This window comes from Lissotriton vulgaris, chromosome 9 (assembly GCF_964263255.1).
Source record: "Lissotriton vulgaris chromosome 9, aLisVul1.2, whole genome shotgun sequence".
NCBI classification, from domain to species: Eukaryota; Metazoa; Chordata; class Amphibia; order Caudata; family Salamandridae; genus Lissotriton; species Lissotriton vulgaris.
In genome coordinates this window covers 1232923424-1232943191 of record NC_141697.1, presented here as the reverse complement: position 1 = coordinate 1232943191, position 19768 = coordinate 1232923424, and the positions used below count along the sequence as shown (strand labels likewise).

At 48.3% G+C, this 19768-nt stretch overlaps 2 protein-coding genes across 2 annotated transcripts in view; one reads left to right on the top strand and one right to left on the bottom strand.

Annotated features, from left to right (window-relative positions):
* Positions 1-13981, top strand: part of OGG1 (8-oxoguanine DNA glycosylase) — an 84017-nt gene extending 70036 nt beyond the window's left edge. The window contains exons 6-8 of the mRNA XM_086936891.1: positions 10726-10873; positions 12578-12627; positions 13665-13981. Coding sequence (XP_086793017.1) covers positions 10726-10873; positions 12578-12627; positions 13665-13751 — 285 coding nt within the window. The 3' untranslated portion in view covers positions 13752-13981. The remainder of the gene's footprint in view (positions 1-10725; positions 10874-12577; positions 12628-13664) is intronic.
* Positions 13982-15232: 1251 nt separating this feature from the next.
* Positions 15233-16789, bottom strand: LOC147693135 (uncharacterized). Its single transcript, XM_086936890.1, has one exon. The coding sequence runs from the start codon at positions 16787-16789 to the stop codon at positions 15233-15235; it is 1557 nt and encodes a 518-aa protein (XP_086793016.1).
* Positions 16790-19768: the final 2979 nt, after the last annotated feature.

Genomic DNA, 19768 nt, shown 5'->3' with positions numbered 1-19768 from the left:
TCAGATACACACGGTGGAGGACCTTCAACTGGACAAAGCGAAGCCGTGCCGGAATAGCCACCTCCTTAGGGGAGGACACAGCTGACTGCCAGTCCTCGTCGTCTAATTCAAGTCCGTCAGCCGTCCAGGCAGCCCGGAGCTTCTCGAGTTGGTCAACTCTGTTGTTAATAAGCTTTTTGTAGATTAAGGAGATGGTACTATCCGGGACGTGGCCGTCAAGAACTCGATCCTCCAGGGGGGAGGACTGCGGAATGTCGGTGCCAGGAGGAAAGACGGAAGACAAGGCATGCCTCACTTGCATGTACCGAAAGTGCTCTCTATCACCAAGCCGGTATTCCAGTTTCAACGACTCAAAGGACTTAACCGCGCCCCGCGCCCATAGGTCCTCCACCGTGCTGATCCCAATCATGTCCCATTTCTCAAACCCTTTTGTCTTCCACAGGTTGCCCAACCGTTCCGAATCATACAGAGGAGTCTTACGTGTCAGCCTACCACCCCAGCCCGTGGCCACGGTAGCGTCCCTCCATACCCGCACTGCACATTTCGTCGGGCCCGTAAGGAGTCGAAAGGGTGCCTTTGAATACAGAGCCCTATTAAAATTGCCACCGGGCAACAATAGCTTATCCAGGGCAAAGGCGGGAGCGGGCTCCGGAGCATAGGTCGCATGGTTGATAGCGCTTAGGTGCGAGGCCCAGTAGTACCGTCTAATATCCGGCAACGCAATACCCCAATCATACCAGGAGAGCGTGAGCTTGGACAAGGCAATGCGGGCACGGCCATCCCAAATCAGTTGCCGCTGTAAACTCTCGACTTCACGGAAGTAGCGAGCCGGAACCGGGTCGAAAAAATTTTGTAGTGCGTAAAGAAATCGGGGGAGCGACATCATTTTAAAGAGAGCCGCCCGGCCCAATGGAGATAGAGGCAAATCGCGCCAACGTCGAACGTCTAGCTTAAGTCTACGGAGCGGAGCATACAAATTTCGCTCATAGCGGATCGATGAGGTCATGGATACATAGATCCCCAAATACTTAAAGCCGTCGGCCGCTACCAGAATGGGAAACCTGCGGGGTAGAGGAGGTAGAGTACCAGCTATAACGTAAACACAGGACTTGGTCCGGTTAATGATGAGTCCCGAGTTCTTACCGAAGGACGTGAGAACGTCGAAAAGAACGTTAAGCGACTTCTGGGGGGAAGTGATATAAAGAAGGATATCATCCGCGTACAAGGAGACACGATCCTCAAGGTCTGGGGACCATCGGATCCCTTTAATAGAGGGTTCCCACCGGAGCCATGCGGCAAGGGGTTCGAGTGCCAATGCAAATAGAAGCGGGGAGAGCGGACAGCCCTGACGTGTGCCACGGCCTAAGGGAAAGGGGTCCGAGCATCTACCATTTACCGCGACCTGAGCAAGTGGCCGCTCATAGAGGAGCTTGACCCATGCGATGAATTTAGGGCCAAAGCCAAATTTAGCGAGGGCCGCCCATAGGTAGGGCCATTCGATAGTATCAAAAGCCATTGTGGCGTCCAGGGAAGCGACCACTGCCGGCTCGGCGAGGATTGGAGCTCTCGCGAGAACGCTGTGGAGTCTACGCAGATTGAGGGCCGTGTTCCTATGGGGGATGAAACCGGATTGATCCGGGTGGATCAGGTCGCAAATAACCTTAAGCAGCCGATTGGCCAGTACCTTGGCAAGGATTTTGGGTTCCGCGTTAAGGAGGGAAATAGGGCGGTACGAGGCGCAGCGGTCACGAGGTTTGCCGTCCTTATAAATGACGACTATGGTAGCGAGGCGCTGCTCAAGGGGGAGGCACCCAGCCTCAGCCGCCTCGATAAACATGTGACGCAGGTGGGCGGCCATCTTGTCGGGACAAAGTTTGTAAAGTTCAATGGGGAGTCCATTGGGGCCCATCGCCTTTCCCGAGCGCAAGGATCGGATAGCGAGGGCAATCTCATCAACCGTAAAAGGGGCCTCCAGGGCAAGACAGTCCTCATCCGACACAGTGGGTAGGGCAATGTGACGCAACAGTAGCCTGGAATCAGCCTCATCTCGATCACTAACAGGCGTGTAAACCGTCCGGAAGTGGTCCACAAAGCAATCAACAATTTCACCCGGATCAGAGACACTCTCACCAGATTCACGAACAATGGCCGGTACAACTCGACTCGCACGTTCAGTCTTATCCAGCCACGCAAGGAGCTTGCTAGCCTTGTCACCCACATCATACAGTCGGCCAAGTTGATTCGCTCGCAACAATTTAGCAGCATCCGTGACACAGGCTTTATAGTCTGCTTGCTTCAATTCCAGAGTGTGCAGCAGTGCAGGCGTGTCATTCCCACCCAGCTCACTTTCAAGCGCAGTAATTTCGGTTTCAAGAGCCACAACAGCCTCCCTCTTCACCCTACGCTCTGCGGCAATAAATGATAGGGCGGAACCCCTAATAACCGTCTTGAAGGCCTCCCAAAGAACAGTGGGGGAAGTGACCGAGCCCACATTCTCAGCGAAGTAGCAATCTATTGCCTTTAACAAATCTGAGCGGAGCCGGGGGTTTCGGAAATGCCAGGGAGGAATCGGGGGGACCCTGTTGCCAAGTAAACCACCCACAGAAATCGTAATCAGCAAGGGGGAGTGGTCCGAGATACCCCGGGGAAGATGACGCATCTCCCGAACAGTGGACAGTGTGGAGGCCAACATAAAACAATAATCGATACGGGAGAGACTACCATGTGCACCAGAGTGAAAAGTGTATTGCTGGAGTGTGGGGTGTAGTGAGCGCCAGACATCTACCAAGCCAAAAGTATCAGTCAGCTCACTGAGCCACATCTGGGACTGCAACAATACCCTAGGGGGAAGTCGGTCACATTCACCGGACATTACAGAATTGAAGTCTCCGCCCAGGATCAACAATCCGTCCGGAAGCCCAAGGAGAGTCCTGCCAAGATCGGCAAAAGTGGCAGCCTGTAGTCCCGGGGGGATATAGACAACAACAAACACAATCTGTTTACCCTCCCACCTCCCAGAAACAGCAGCATACCGCCCACGGTCATCAAGGATAACCTCGTCAATAGCAAGCGCAAGGGAAGACTTTATCATGATACCCACACCCCGGGAACCTGAAGTGAAACCAGCATGTGCAACCAGGCGATAACCCCGGCGGTCTAAGGCCTTGCAAGCATTTCCAATCAAGTGGGTCTCCTGGAGGAATACAACATCTGGGGTATGGCGCCTCAAGAATTGCAGTACAATGCCCCGCTTGATCCTATCACCCAATCCGTTTACGTTCCAAGAAAGAACCCGCATTTCACCCCCCCCCATTGCGACAAAGACATTCCACCCCCACCCCCCAGCAGAACCCACGGATCAAAGTCATTGCAAAATGTGAAATACCATGAAAACCAAGACAGAACAAACTAAACGAAACACAACCCAGTCCCCAGAAACCAACCCCAAAACCGAAACCCGTTACAACACCCCCCTCCCTGCACCCCTGCTGACTAAAAAGCCACCCCCAACTGCAGTGTGCCTGTCGCCCCATGTTATCTACACAAAGAACCCCCCGAGGAGGAAGGGAGAAATCACCCGTTCCTGCACCGCCACGGGCAGTACCATAAAGCACTAAGTTAATTTACACAGTACAATGCATAGTCTCAATCAGAACCTCTGGGGCCCCATATCACTCCTGGGCCGCCGCACCACCTTCAGCACCACCAGGGCCTCCGCTTCCAGAGTCATCTGCCGGCAACGAGTCCAACCAGTCGGCAGCACGTTCAGGCTGATCAAAAAAGTAGGCACGTTCTCGAAATTCGATCCGTAGTCGGGCCGGAAACAGCATGGCGTATTTCAAGCCCCGATCTCTCAAACGACGCTTCACTCCAAGGAACCCTGATCTTTGTCGCTGCACTTGGGGAGTGAAATCAGGATAGATGGAGACAGAGTTATTGTCGTATTTCAAAGGGCCGTGCTTACGGGCGGCCTGGAGGATAGCGTCTCTGTCCCGGTAGTGAAAAAGTCTCGCAATGATAGGCCTCGGTGGGTTTCCTGGCTTCACTTGTCCTCCTGGAAAACGATAGGCGCGCTCTACGGCAAAGAACTTACTGAGCCCTGCCGGAGCAAGTTGAGCGACAATAAGTTCCTCAACCAACAGGTCGGTCGATACAGTACCATCACATTCCGGCACTCCGACTAGGCGTATGTTGTTCCGCCTGGCCCTGTTGTCATAGTCCTCCATCCGCTTGAGCAGCAAATCGTGCGAGGCACGCAGATTACCAATTTCAGACTGCGCCTCAGCCATGTCCGTCACCAGACTCGACGTTTTAAGATCCAGAGCCTTCACCCGCTCATTCGTTTTGGCTAAGTCGGCACGAATAAGAGTTACATCCACCGCCACCGTGTCTATTTTGGTCACTACGGCTTCGAATTGCTGACTCATATCGGCCTTAAGTCCAGTGATGGCAGCCAAAAGATCCTGGAGCGATACTTCCGAAGAGGACGGCATGTCCGTTTGAAGTCCTTCAGCACCCACACTCGTGACCCCGGGGGAGCCTCTCGGCTGGGTGTAGCGTTCGATCATGTTAGACTGGATCGATCCCCCCCGGGTTGCAGCCTTCCGGCGTTTTTCGGCCTCCGCTTTCGTGGCCATCTCGCGGTCAATGTTGGCCAAGTAACCAGGAGAAACGGTGAGAAGGAGGAAAAATCCCGAAACTCCGACGTGTCAGTGAAGTGGGGGTATCGCGGCCTCCGTGCCAGTCCTACGGAGGAAAGTGTGGGCTGTGAGGGCAGCAGGCGAAGGCAGAGTAGGAGGCGACAAGAACAAAGAGGCTGGAAACCGAAAGTGAAAGCAGTACACCTCCGGTGGGCCAGATGCCAGGCAGCCGTTGTTGTTCAATTACGGGTCGGCCTCAGTAGGTAGCCGAGTCCCCGGTCGCGCCCGTGGGCAGGCCAAAAAGTTGCAGATGTCAGAAAAATGGTCCCCAGGGTCCGTTTTCGACCAAAAAAGGATCGTTAGTATCAGTGAAGATATCGCTGCAAAAGCCCGTCAAAATGACCAGGATAGGTGAAGGATAGATAAAGAAGGGCGGCGCGGGTCTCGGGAGCTCTCTGCTCACGCGACCATCTTGGATGCCCGCGTAGCTCCTCCTCTCGAAAGCTGCCTTCTTGGCTTGTCCTGGTCCCCCGTTGGCACTCCTTAACAACTCGCTTGTCACAGGCTCTGTCCCCGATGCTTTCAAACAGGCAGTTGTTGTCCCCATACTTAAAAAGCACGGTGCTGATCCATCTGTCCTGAGCAATGATCGGCCGATCTCCCTCCTCCCCTACCTGGGGAAGGTTTTGGAGACTTATGTCACCCGCTGCCTCAGCACATTAATTGAAGGGTCTTCTTTCTTAGATGACCAGAAAGCCGGTTTTAGACCGGCCCACTCCACGGAAGCTGTCATCGTGGCTGTAATGGATGTGCTGAGGCAAGGCGCCGATAAGAACTTGGCCGAAGCTCTCGTTCTACTAGATCTGTCGGCTGCTTTTGACACGGTCGATCACGCCATCTTGATCGACCGTGTCAAAAATGCAGGCATCCAGGGCATGGCTCTAACATGGATTAGCTCCTTCCTGCACCAGCGCTCCCAGTCAGTCCATCTGTCCACTTTCTCAGCCCCCTATTCCTCACTTTCCTGTGGTGTCCCTCAAGGCTCTGCCCTTTCGCCCCTCTTATTTAATCTCTACATGCAACCCCTTATAGCTTCTCTCCGTCACATCCTGGTCACTATTTTCAATTATGCAGATGATTTACAGCTGATTTTTCCTATTGATTCCTCTCCTTCTTCCTGTGTCAATTTCCAATCCACCATGCTTGCCATCTCTGAGTGGATGCATTTCAGCCAGCTGAAGCTCAATCCCAGCAAGACGGAGTTGGTGCTGACAGGTGGGTCGGCCAATCCTTGGAGCTCTAGTTTTTGGCCCCCCGCCCTGTCCTGTCAATACGGCGAAGAGCCTTGGTGTAATCATTTCTAGTGATTTATCTATGAGGCCTCAAATCAATGCTGTCACCTCTTCCTGTTTTTTCCATCTGCACAGGATCTGCAAAATTCGCAGGTTTCTTACTACTGAGGCTCTCACACTTGTCATCATGGCCCTCGTCACCTCCCGTATTGACTATGCCAACTCCCTCTATGCTGGGATTCCTGCTTACCATCTTCATCGGCTTCAGCTGGTACAAAATCAGGCGGCCAGACTGGTCTTTCAATAACCTAAGCACCAACATGTCTCGCCCCTGCTGAGGAGATTGCACTGGCTCCCAGTAGCCTCTCGATGCATTTTTAAACTGGGTTGCACTGTTTTCAAGGCACTCCTTGTTCTTGCCCCAGCTTTCACTTCCCTTAGCCTCAAGCGTCACATTCCCTCAAGAAATCTCTGGTCTTCTACACACAAACTCCTAACTGTCCCCAGGTTTAAACGTAAAAAGCACGGAGGCTCCTGCTTCTCTTTTCTTGCCCCTACACTTTGGAACTCCCTCCCGACTACAATCCGACTCTGTCCTAATTACACCTGTTTTCGTAAACTACTCAAAACGCATCTCTTCCAGTTATCTTACGAGTAACCACGCTGCCTGCCCCCTCTGCTTTTGTCTATGAGCGCACTCAGAGGCACCCTCATCTACAGGCCACCAGGACCCCGCACACATTTCAGCGAAGACATCACTGACTTCATCTGCCCACATGCCCTCCCCTCCGAGGACTACATTCTACTGGGAGACCTCAGCTTCCACCTGGAAAAGAACAACAGCAACACCACCACCCTTCTGGACAACCTCGCCAACCTCGGACTCAAACAACTTGTTGACACCCCCACCCACTATGCGGACACAGGCTCGACCCAATCTTCACCTCCAGCAAGCACATCTCCTTCAATCACACCACAGCTCTCCATTGGACGGACCACAGCTGCGTTAACTTCAACTACAATAAGACTACGACCTACAACCACCCACAACCAATTCCCCGCAGAAACTGGAACAAAATCACCACCGACCAGCTCTTCACATCGCTCCACCAAAACCCTCCTGCCAATTCATCGGACCCAAACCAAGCAGCCACCAACCTCTCACAATGGATCACCTACAGCGCTGATGAATTAGCACCCTTGAAAAACAATCAAACCAAGCAAAGTAGCAAAAAAGCCCCCTGGTTCAATGATGACCTTAAGAAATCCAAGAAGATCTGTCGCACCCTCGAGAAAGCCTGGTGAAAAAACCCAACCACTGACAACCTAACCACCCTCAAGAACGCCACCCGAAAACACCACCAACTGATCTGATCCACCAAGAAATCAGCATTCAAGGATCGACTCAACAACAACGCCCACAAAAGAAGGAACAATTAAACATCGTCAAAGAGTTTACCAACCCCACCGCCGGCACCAACGACATCACTCCCTCCCAAGACCTCTGCGACTCTCTAGCCTCGTTCTTCCACAACAAAATCGCTGACATGCATAACCGCTTTGGAGACCAGTCCACCCCACCCACCTCCGAACTACAACCCTCCTCCAACAACCTTTGTGCCTGGAACCCAATCACCACTGAAGACACCATCCGCCTGATGAACACCATCCACTCAGGGTCGCCAACCGACCCTTGCCCCCACCACATCTTCAACAAAGCAGACACCATTATCGCACCCCATCTCCGAGACATCATCAACTGCTCCCTCAACTCCGCTACCTTCCCGGAAAGCTGGAAACATGCCAAACTCAGCGCCCTCCTGAAGAAACCCACAGCAGACCCCACTGAACTTAAGAACTACCGCCCCATTTCGCTCCTCCCATTCCCTGCAAAAGTCATCAAAAAAGCCGTCAACAATTAGCTCGCCGCCTACCTCGAATCCAACAAAGCCCTCGACCCTTCACAGTCCGGCTTCAGAGCCAAACACAGCACCGAGACCGCCCTCATCGCATCAACTGACGACATTTGAACTCTACTGGACAATGGAGAAACAGCTGCCCTCATCCTACTTGACCTCTCCGCAGCCTTCGACACAGTCTGTCATAGCACCCTTATACAACGCCTCAGCAACGTCGGAATACAAGGAAAAGCACTGGACTGGATCATCTCGTTCCTCTCCGGAAGAACGCAGAGAGTCCGCCTCCCCCCTATTAGATCAGAGGCCACCGAAGTCATCTGCGGCGTACCACAAGGATCATCACTGAGTCCCACCCTCTTCAACGTATACATGAGTCCCCTCGCATCCATCGCGCGCCAACACAACCTCAACATCATCTCTTACGCAGACGACACCCAGTTGATCCTCTCCCTCACCACAGACCCAAACACCGCCAAAACCAACCTACACGAAGGGATGAAAGAAGTAGCCGAATGGATGAAGAACAGCCGTTTAAAACTGAACTCAGACAAAACAGAAGTCCTCATCTTAGGATCATCCCCCTCCGCCTGGGACGACTCATGGTGTCCACCGGCCCTGGGAACCGCACCCATACCGACGGACCACGCACGTAACCTGGGCTTCATCCTGGACTCCTCCCTCTCGATGACCAGACAAGTCAACGTCGTCTCATCATCTTGCTTCAACATCCTACGTATGCTCAAAAAAATCTTCAGTTGGATCCCCATCGAAACAAGAAAGACGGTCACCCATGCACTGGTCACAAGCCAACTGGACTACGGAAACACCCTTTATACCGGAACCACAGCCAAACTACAGAAAAAACTCCAACACATCCAAAACGCCTCGGCCAGACTCATCCTAGACATCCCTCGCCAAGCTCACATTTCCGGTCACCTGAAAGACCTCCACTGGCTCCCTGTCAACAAGAGAATAACGTTCCGCCTCCTCACCGACGCACACAAAGCCCTGTACGACCTAGGACCCGAATTCCTCAACACGCGCCTGTCCTTTTATACCCCCACCCGCCAACTACGATCGTCCAATCAAGCCCTCGCCGCAATTCCACGCATCCAAAGATCCACATGGGGGGAAGATTCTTCTCCTACTTAGCGGCCAAGACCTGGAATTCTCTCCCCACCCACCTCCGCCTCACACAGAACCACCTCTCCTTCAGAAAACAACTAAAAACCTGGATATTCGATAAGTAAAGTACCCCCTCCCTCAAGCGCCTTGAGACCCTCTGGGTGAGTAGTGCGCTATACAAATTTTAAACTTGAACTTGAAACCGACTGGTGACCGTGCGCGGTAGAAGTGATTTTAACATAACCTAACATAACATAACATAACATAACATAACATAACATAACAGTACATTTGGCTTTCTTTCTCTTTGCATTTTATCACCGGTTCACCCATTTCTGCAGAGGTAGCATATTTGAACATGTTGCTAAGGTATTCATAAAAGCATTTTTACAATTGACCATACATTTTTGTTAACCGTATAGTTAGCATATACCTATACCATCAGACATAGGGATTACTTTTACAGGGGTTAGGTCCCGTATAACAGATGACCATGTGTGAAATATCCAGTTCTTTCTATCCGCAATTAGATATTTTCCCAAACTCCATTACTGAAGTCTAGTGTGTTTCTGGCTGTAAAAGTGACTCTTTTTAAAGCAGCCAGTTTGTAAGTTAAGATGACCATCTACGTGCACATAGTTGTTACCTTTCCATCTTCAGAGAATTCCCTTTTTCAGATGAAATCTATAAGCTACTTATGACTAACAACCAAATACATTTGTGTGTGCTCACAGCATATACCTTCGCTCCTAGAGTACCCCTACCCCGTGCCTAAGACTGATACTGATAATTTGCTACATCAGCAGATCGAACAAGTCCCAGGTGTGATCTTGGTAAAAGCCTTTGTGAATCCGTCCCTCTGAGAATTACATCTGGCGGAGTGAGCTCTACGTCAAAGACAACAAGGAGGCAGACGAATTGCCACCTTGCGTGTGCATTAGCACCGCTGTACAAAACGACGGATTGATTGACCTACACTAGGGAGACAGTATCCTCTACTTGGATGCCTGTCGGTCAACCACAGTTTGACCAGAGGGGCCTCTTCCAAAGACAATGACTTGGGGCCAATGAATCTTTCACACTCAAACTGTACATATGCTTGTTTCTTTGTACCCACTAACCAGATTCCAAATAGTACATCAGAGACCCCGCTTGACCATAAGTTGACAATTTAGTTGATTCTACGGATGGGCATGGCCACACCTAGCAGGTCCACCAGTACCTGTGTACACCCAGCCCCAATGTTGTGCTTGGATCAACCTTCTTCATTCAAACCACACACATATCCTAACTCACACTGTATTTTTGTATTTGTGAGACATGGGATTTACCAGCACAGGACCTCAGCTATAAACCAATGATCCTATGCACACGTTTGTGATCAGTTTATGAAAGTTCATCAAGTGTTTCCAATACGAGTGTCAATAAAGTTCCATGAATATATTTCTTTTCGTTCTGTTTAGTCAAGAAAAAACACCAAGAGCATCCAGCCATACATGTTTCGCCAACGGAAATTATCCCTTGACTTCTTCAGGACTGTCCTTCGTGTGTGTGTTTGTCCAGTAATCACTCCGCCGGTTATAATTCCGGCCTGGCTGGCCAATATTTAAGCATCTTCTGTGCGTTCCAAAATATCAATATTGAAGTAACATTGCTGAAAGAGGCACAAGCTGTTCCAGGGTTGCACATGTGTGCTGTGATTTTCACTGAATGAAAGCGGTACCTCTAATGCTGATTGTCTCCTTTCAGGTCGCGGACTGTGTTTGCTTGATGGCGCTTGATAAACCTGGTGCGGTTCCTGTGGACACCCACGTTTGGCAGATCGCAAAAAGGGACTACATGCCCCAGCTGGGCTCGGGCAACAAGAGTCTGACGGACCGGGTTTATAAGGAGATCGGTAAGGAGGACTGTGGTGCTGGTGGGTGGGGGTGGCATGCTTGCTGTGAGATGAGGAGCAGACAGGGTGGGCCTTGCTGGGCTAGAGTTCAAAGGGAATGGAGTAGACACTATATCACATCTCCTAACAGAAAGAGGGAAGTAACGTGAGCGTAATCTAAACTGACAAATAATTGTTTTCAGATCGAGTCACCTGTACACGTCCGATTTGATACTGATTCCACGTTCCATTTAAAGATTTCAAATTAATGGTAACATTACATTTCTCTAGTAGTGAGGAACAGAGGGATTATTTGCCTGTGGCAGGTATGAGTGAATGAAGGAAAGATTCATTGACTGTGGCTAGTATGAGTGGGTAAAGGAAGGAAGCATAGGCGTAAAACCCTACAATTGGGGCGGTGCCTGCTCAGGCACCGCCATAGGAATTACAATGTCCCTTTCTAACAGACTTTCCATGATAGTCCGACCGCAATAGAAAGGCTGTCAGAAAGGGACTTTGGGGGGCCCTATCGGGGCCCCTGTCCCCCCCGTGCTTCCGCTATGGGACCCCAGGGGCACCCGTGGTACCCCCTGAAACTTTCATGCCCCACGTGCCAGGCATCAAATGGTGCCTGCTATACGGTGCAGGGATGTTTCCAAACATGCCTGTTTGCATTGAGGCTTGTGCTGCGGGCCTTTTTTTGGGTCGCAGCACAAACCTTAATGCAAAAAGTCATGTTTCCAACCCCTACATGACAGTAGGATCTTGATTTGGAGGTCGGGACCATCACCTACTTGTCTAGAGGTGATAGTGCAAGCTCAGAATCCAGGTGGGCGTGTTGGTCGAGGGTAGGTTTTTGAGTGATAGATTAATAGGTGTCGATGACCACCTTATGTTGTATTTATGATAAAACCAAATTAAAAAATATATTGAAACGTTATTCAAAGAATGATGACCAACCACATTAAGGGCCTGATTTATATCTTGGCGATGGGTTACTCCCGTGATCCCATCCGCTGAAATATAAATCCCATTATGTCCTATGGTTTTTATATTTTGGCAGGCGAGATATCCATCACCGTTGTGACGCAGTAACACATCCGCCAAGATCTAAATAAAGCCCTAAAAGTCTCAGAAGCAAGCATCCACCCGTCCCTGATTTTATGGGCTTTGTGATAAGAGTCTTTCGTTGGAGGTTCTGCCGCGACCATCACAGTCTTAGAACAGGATAGAAATACTCTGGTTGCAAACGTCCACTCCATGGCCCATCTGTGACTGTAGGAGTCACCTGATTTAGGGCTTTGTGCACGCCCTCATATGCTGGCCCCTTTACTCGTGACTGAGAAGGGTGTGGCTGAAAACCCCATTCAGTGAAGATGCGCTGGTTATAAATGCAGTAATCTCCATAAAGGTTGCCAATGACCTGGCATCTGACAAGACAGTAGTTCATCTTTCTACACACACCACAGTTTGTTTTTCTCCAAATTCTTTTTATTAACATGAAATTGTCCACCACGTTACCTATGCTTGTATTTAAAGGCATTTAGTGAGCAGTGCATGAAAATCAACAGCAAGTTTACACTTCAATTCACACACCACAGATTTAAACATGATCCTACAGTAAACTTTTGTGCATTGCACACCCACTGTTAATAAAGTGGTGAGATTTTATTATTTGGATGCAAAATGATCTTCAACCCAATATTTTGTGTTTTATTTTCACAGGATCTTTTTTCCAAACTCTATGGGGACCATATGCTGGCTGGGCTCACTCGGTAGGTATTTATGACAAGCATTAGAAATGCAATAGGTCTCGCATTTTTTTGAGTTAGAACTATGGGCATATCTCAACAGCTACCGGACAGAAATTGCCACTTTGCAGGTGCCAAACAGAGCATTGCTCTGTGAAACGGCTGAAAGCCTAAAACGATGTTGATAGCCTACAAAATAAAAAGGTAGATCAGGATGACCAGGAGGAACCGTGGATGTATTGGGATGGCCAACGCTAGCAAACAGTGAGTGAAATCGCCTGGGCGTTACCCAAGCATGCAAAGGCGGGAGAATCAGACCCAATGCACCAATAAAAACCCCGTATTTCTAAATGGCACAACAACGAACAAATGTCAATTTATTGGCATGCCAAAAGCCTATAGAGGAGATAACAACAGGTCTTGCAGACAGCGCATGCACGCTGCCTAGGCTCGACCTAAAAATATATGTTGAGCATGCTTAATTTATTGGAGACACCTTCTGCTACCGTAGGATTGGCAGTAGGGGACTCATTTAGAATTTGGTGTACAGGGTACTCCATCACAAATGAGACAGAGTAGACAGTGCAGACCTATTTTCTGATAATGATCATATCTGATAGCTTTTAACTACACACCTGTGTTTCTTTTGTGAACACCATACCCTCTCGCTTAACAAGATAACTGAAATTTGCAATTCATAAGGAACATCTAATTCAACTACACCAGGCACTCCTGGCAGGAGAAAGCAAAAATCTGAAAACATTCTTTAACCTCAATCTCGCCCAGGCATCTCATGCCCTCTGACTTCAAACCACTTAATTCCATCCATAAAATCATTCTACCAAACTTTTCGCATGGCTGATTCATTCAAGCCCCTCTTACACAAAACCCATCACCTGCACGGGTGGGATTTGCAAAGCTTTTAACTCCATGCACCCTATTTGGACGTCACTCTGATGCCAAAACTCTACAACCAAATAAGTGAATTTAATTGACTTCTTACTCTGATTTTGGTCCTCTATTCCTCGTTAATACTTTGATGTATTGTGTTTCATTCCTAGGTCTTGTTCTGCGCTGACTTGAAAAAGTTTAAGGACCTTTCCGAGCATCAGACGACAAAGAGACGACCAGCAAAGAGGAAACCCTGATCAAACCTTGCACTGATTTATGAAGAGACCACTCTTACCCCCTGACACATTCATGATACATCTATGGGAACCACCATGGTGAAGCTTCACTTAAGGAACTTTTCCCGGGAGGGCCAGGTGTCAAGTATAGTGTCTTCCATGTGCAGTGGAGCCAAGATTAATTAATTGAAAAAGTTGTATTTTTTAATAAAAATGTTTTTTCTTGCCTACAAGCCAAAAATATTTTTTTCTCATAGACGCACGTAGCTAAAATTATTCAGCCCATGAAGACTGAACTAAGTGAAAATATTTGTATTTGTGTGAGCATCATTTTGTTTAAGATGCGATTGCGGTTTCGAGCATTCGAGAAGTGTCATGAGAACCCGCTCCATCTTGCATCAAGGTTTCTGCTCACTGGAATGCCATGCTTGTGGCTGTTGTTGGTTATTTTGACAATTCTGCTTTTCCTGTTGGTCTTCCTTTCTGACGTGGACTGCCTGGCCTGATTGCCCCTGAAGGACATGACCGTAGAACATGCAATTGCTCTGAAAAAAACTGTGACCTCAGTACACATGAAGGACTGGGCTAATTTAAGGCCCAGCGGTGCCAGGGAACAACACCTGAAACCTTCGTGGGGATACCTGTTCCGGCGTACAAATTACAGAGACACGGGACACTTCCTTCGGCGTCAAAGATCAGCGTTTATTTACTGCAGGGACACAGAAATCGCTAGAAGTACAACACAGTGTAGGTTCAGAGAGTCTGCTTCGAATTGCAAAAGTGGATCGCTCCTTTTATACACATTTTCGCCATTGCACAACATAACGAACAAAAGGTTACAACTCAGTTCCCACAGTAAACTTCAAAAGGATCGCATTCATGTTTTTCAGAAGCCCGGAACATAATTACAGTAACATGTCGGTTCCCAACTGTAAAAGTACGCTATCCCACCATTAGGCACATTCCATTCTAGTTGCAAACGACCTAAGAGAAGAGACAGAAACAGGTGCAGGAAAAGACAGACAACAGATTGAAAAGAGTGTGGGGGCAATATCGGAAGCGTGATCACAGGATCAAAGGATTCAAGCCTAAGTATGCAAGGCTGAAACAATAGACCGGCACGGCAAGATGAGCCCCGAGCGGAGCCATCTGCTTCTGCCGTGTCATTCCCCTAGTCATAAAGGCACACTCAAAGGAATATGCATTTTCCGCAAGAGCTTGGGAATCCCAGGGTCATCAAGCGGACATTCTCCGTTCGCCGGCTACGTGAGGGCAAGAAACAAAATGGATGCCATATCTAAAATGGAACCCGAAGGTTCAGATGGAAAACCCGTAAATAAGACGAACCCTTCCAAGTAGTGTAGCGAAAACACGTACATCTACTAATCTCGTCATTTACGGTTCGTAGATACCAAACTCATCCATCTGCAGACAAGCCCAGAAACGTTGTTCCGATTCTTACCGAACCTCAGACGCTCCTTTTGCCCTCATGTAGGCAAGCACTAGTCGATATCAGAATCAACATCGATATTCATCAGATCATTTAGATGTTGCTGGAACATTATTCTATCCATCAATGTCTCTCTGGTAACAGATGGCCTTCTTATACACGTTGTAGCACAAAGGCTACATAAGGTAGGACCACACTGTACACAAAGACAACACGTGAACAGAAACGTCACAACAACCCCTACAATCATCAAAATCTTCCAACCCCAAGTCGACATCAGACCCCAAAACCATCCTAGAAGCGTCCAATCACCTTCGTCCACGTGTATGGACTCGGAGATTTTATGCAACTTCGAGATGGCTTGATAGACAGTTGGAGCATTATCAGGTATGAAAATACAGCAGCTCGAATGGATCACCTTGCACACACCACCTCTATCTGCGAGTACAACATCTAGAACCATACGGTTCTGTAACGTCATCAATCTATCCGCTTGAAGCTCTGCTGTCAGGTTACCAAGAGCACTTGCAGTTATATTAGCAGTTGATTCTACCACACAAGTCAACTGTCTCAGGTTCCTACTATTGACCATAGGTCCCCAAAACGGTAGGAAACCCTTAAAGAAGTCTCCTGCTTCTTGACCGGCAGTGTCCTCTTTGCTAATAACGCCTCTCACAACTCTTGTCTTGTGATAGTCTGAGGCAACTGTAAAAGTCGGTGGCAAGAGATTCGCGATATAACAGGTGCCCGAGAAGTCACAGGGCAACCACGTATAAGCACGATCATAGCACACAAAATAGGTACCCTTGGCAGTCAGAAATACAGGGGAAGAGAGCATCGGTAAAACGTATGTCTCAGTACAAGCACTCTTCCCAAGCTGAGCTCTCGGATTTCGACCAAGACCTTGTAGACAGAAATGACCTAGGTGGGGTACAATCCAGATTGGAGACGAGCTCTTAAGCTGTCTATCACCTACTGAAATACTGTACTCCGCCTCACTCATATCCTTGTAAGCTCGCACCTCTTCCTCTGGAATAAGCGATGCATCAAAAATATCTCTATCCAGATCAGCAATCGCTATCGCCAAAGACTTGTGGTACGGGCCAGAACCAGGGTCTGTAGAACGTGGCTCTCGACGGGGGTAGGAATCTAGTGCACTACGGAACATGGTTTGGAACGCCCGAGCTGACCCCTGGGAGCTATAGGGAAGAACTAAATACGGAATACCCTTATCCATGGTATGTGGCATTAACCCACATACCCAACAATTGGTAGTGTTCATCACCAACTGATGCTGATGCAAAAGTTGGACAAAGGAATTATTCATGAATTCCGCACGTCTGACCTGTTCATGTTGGGGCAGAGGATGAAAAGAGTGTGGAGAGGCAGTGGGAACAAGAACAGAATTCAGATCATGAGAAGAAGGAGTAGATGAAGTGGAAGGCAACAGTGACTGAATTCCAAAATACACTCCACCCACCAATAACATAGACACACTTAGGAACAACATGAAAATCTGAAACAGAAAACACTTTGTTTGAAAAATCTTACGCAACTTAAATCTTTGAGCCGACACCATCTCTCTTTCTGACAGCTTAGAGAACTCCATCCTCTAAAGACCGTCCGTAACGTTCTTGACGCACCTGATTCTGAGTAGCAATTGTCAATTCCCAGGAGTTCCCAGAAACCGACAAAAGTAACCAACCTAGTGTCAGAAACCTGCCAAACAGAAGTAGGTACCCGTACGGCCCTACGGCCAACCCAGATGGTAGCTTTAATCAATGAAGCATTCAATTTCATATAAGTCTCCTAGCTGCACAGAAAAGGAACACATGTGATATGTCAAACAAAATAAAAAGAAACCCAAGATCAGGAAAAATGCAAATATTTACAATGTTCATAGCAACTGAAAGGGGGTAATGTAAGTTCAAAAATAAAAGGGAATTTTATTTGTCCTTAATCACGCGATCGAAGGAAATATCAACATTTTCCAGGTCGAGTTTGTTCTTCAAACAATGATTCAGGTGGCAAAACAGAGTTCGATTGTTCAGGTGACTGTTCAGAACTTGAATTCTCCAATGCTGAGGACAAAGGTACAGTTTCAGATGATTCGACAGACGTATCTGGCTGCGCTGGATCGATCTCTACAGGTTGAGCATCGCTAAATGGCACATACTTTGGGATGACATCTGTTTCAGTCGGGGCAAATCCTTTCCTTATCCAATTATTTGCTGGCAATGGAAGCGGTACTTTCTTCGTGTGGGTGGCGTGCACCCAATGCTTCCTGCCGTCCAACCGAACTGCAGTCCTCGTTGCCAACAAAACTTGGTAGGGTCCCACGAACCTTGGCTCAAGATTTCGTTTTCTCCCAAAATTGCGGATTAGGACCCACTCTCCAGGTTGAAGCCGATGTCCAGGTCCTTCTGTTTGTGCAGGTAGAGCTTCAAAAACCTGTTGATGAATCAAACTCAATTTAGCAGTCAGATCGTAAAGATAGTCAATCAACATTGGATATTCAATTCTGCTAAATTCCCTAGGCCTTGGAACTCCCCAAATGTTCGCAGGACGGCCGAACACAATCTCATATGGGCTAAGCCCTACTCGAGAGTGCACAGTCGCCCTGGTCGACAGGAGAGCTAAAGGCAAGGCATCAGGCCGTTATAACCCAGTCGTTGCTTGGATTTTGGCAAGTTTCAGTTTCAGAGTACCATTGTACCCTTCCACCAAACCCGCCGATTGGGGATGGTTAGCGCTATGAAATTTTTGGCGAATACCCAAACCCGCACACACACTCTTCATCACACTTCCCACAAACTCACTACCATTATCCGACCATACGATCCGTGGCATTCCGTATCTTGGGAAATATTCTTTGAGTAGAACTTTTGCTGTGGACAGGGCAGTATTATCCTTAAGAGGGTAGGCCTCAATCCATCTGGAGAACGCACAAACCACAACCAATACATATTTCAAATTATTGCATCTCTCCATATGGATGAAGTCCAATTGGATAACTTCAAAGGGGCATGTAGGAGGAGCAAAATGACCAGGTGGAGTGGGAGTGCCCTTGCCAGGATTATGCATCAAACATACCATACAGTTCTTGACCACTCTCTCAGCACACTTAGCAATCCCATCATTCTTCCATACAGGAGACAACAATGTACATATACCTTTCGCGCTAATATGTGACATGCCATGGGCCATAGTAACAACGGCAAGCACATACGCATTCGGTAGCATCCATCTCTGATATTCTGACAAATCAACCCAACATCCATTCATGTCTAACTTCCCCGTGCTTTCTTTCCACTTAGCCTTTTCAGTTTCGGTGGCCTCATTCTGAATTGCTTTCACACTCTCAACTGTGTCCTCACACATACCAGTTTCCGCTAGCCATCTCACTGAACTCGTAACATACATTCGATTTGTCAGATTCTTGACCGTTTCCTTAGCAATTTCATCTGCAAACGCGTTACCGCGACCAACATCATCTGTGACCTTTCGATGTGCGCTGCATTTAATGATTGCCACTTGCTTAGGCAATGTAAGTGCATCTAGAAGATCGTTCACGAGCTGTCCGTGTTGAATCTTCGTGCCATGAGAAGTCATGAATCCTCTCTCTCTCCACAATCGACCAAAACTATGCGCTACGCCAAACGCATACTGACTGTCAGTAAACACATTCACTCGCTTTCCTTTAGACAAAACACACGCTCTCGTTAAAGCAATCAACTCTGCCGCTTGCGCCGAATTCTGACTCAATCTCGCAGTTTCCACAACCGTAGTCAACGTCACTACCGCATACGCAGTCGTCACATCACCATTCAGCAACTTGAAGCATGAACCATCAACATACAAAGTACCATCAGAATCTTCCAATGGAGTGTTTTTCAGGTCAATACGACCCTTCGTCTCTTCTTCAGTTCTTAAGTAACAGTCATGTGGTGCTACATCACCTGATTCCATATGAATCGGCAACAATGTCGCTGTATTCAACACATTACAACGTTTTATCTGTATATGACTTGCCAAAAGTGTCAACTCATAACCGGACAACCTTGCACTCGTCAAGTGTTGAGTCTTCGTTCGATTCAAGAGAGTGTCAACTGCATGCGGAACCATCACTGTAAGCATATTATCCATGACCAGACCTGCGGACTGTCGAATGGACACCGCAGCTGCCGCTGTCGCTCTTAGACAACTCGGCAATGCTCTAGCTACGGGGTCTAAAGTCGAAGAAAAATATGCACATGGACGCTGTTTGCCGCCAAATTGTTGCGTCAAAACGCTTAACGCACAGCCGTCTCTCTCGTGAACGTATAGTGTAAACGGCTTACTGTAATCAGGAGTACCTAACACAGGAGCCGAACACAACGCATCACGTAATTCAGAAAAACTTTTCTGACAATCTTCAGTCCATGGCAAAGGAGTCGGAACATCCTTGCACGTGAGAGCTAACAATGGCTTCGCTAACAATGAAAAGTTTGGAATCCATTGCCTGCAGTATGACGTGATACCTAGAAAGGCACGTACGTCTCTTTGAGTTGTTGGCACAGTCATTCGAGCGATCGCTGCAATTCTTTCT

Coding starts and splice junctions, on each gene's coding strand:
- LOC147693135 (XM_086936890.1), bottom strand. CDS start 16,789: ATGGAGTTCTCTAAGCTGTCAGAAAGAGAGATGGTGTCGGCTCAAAGA.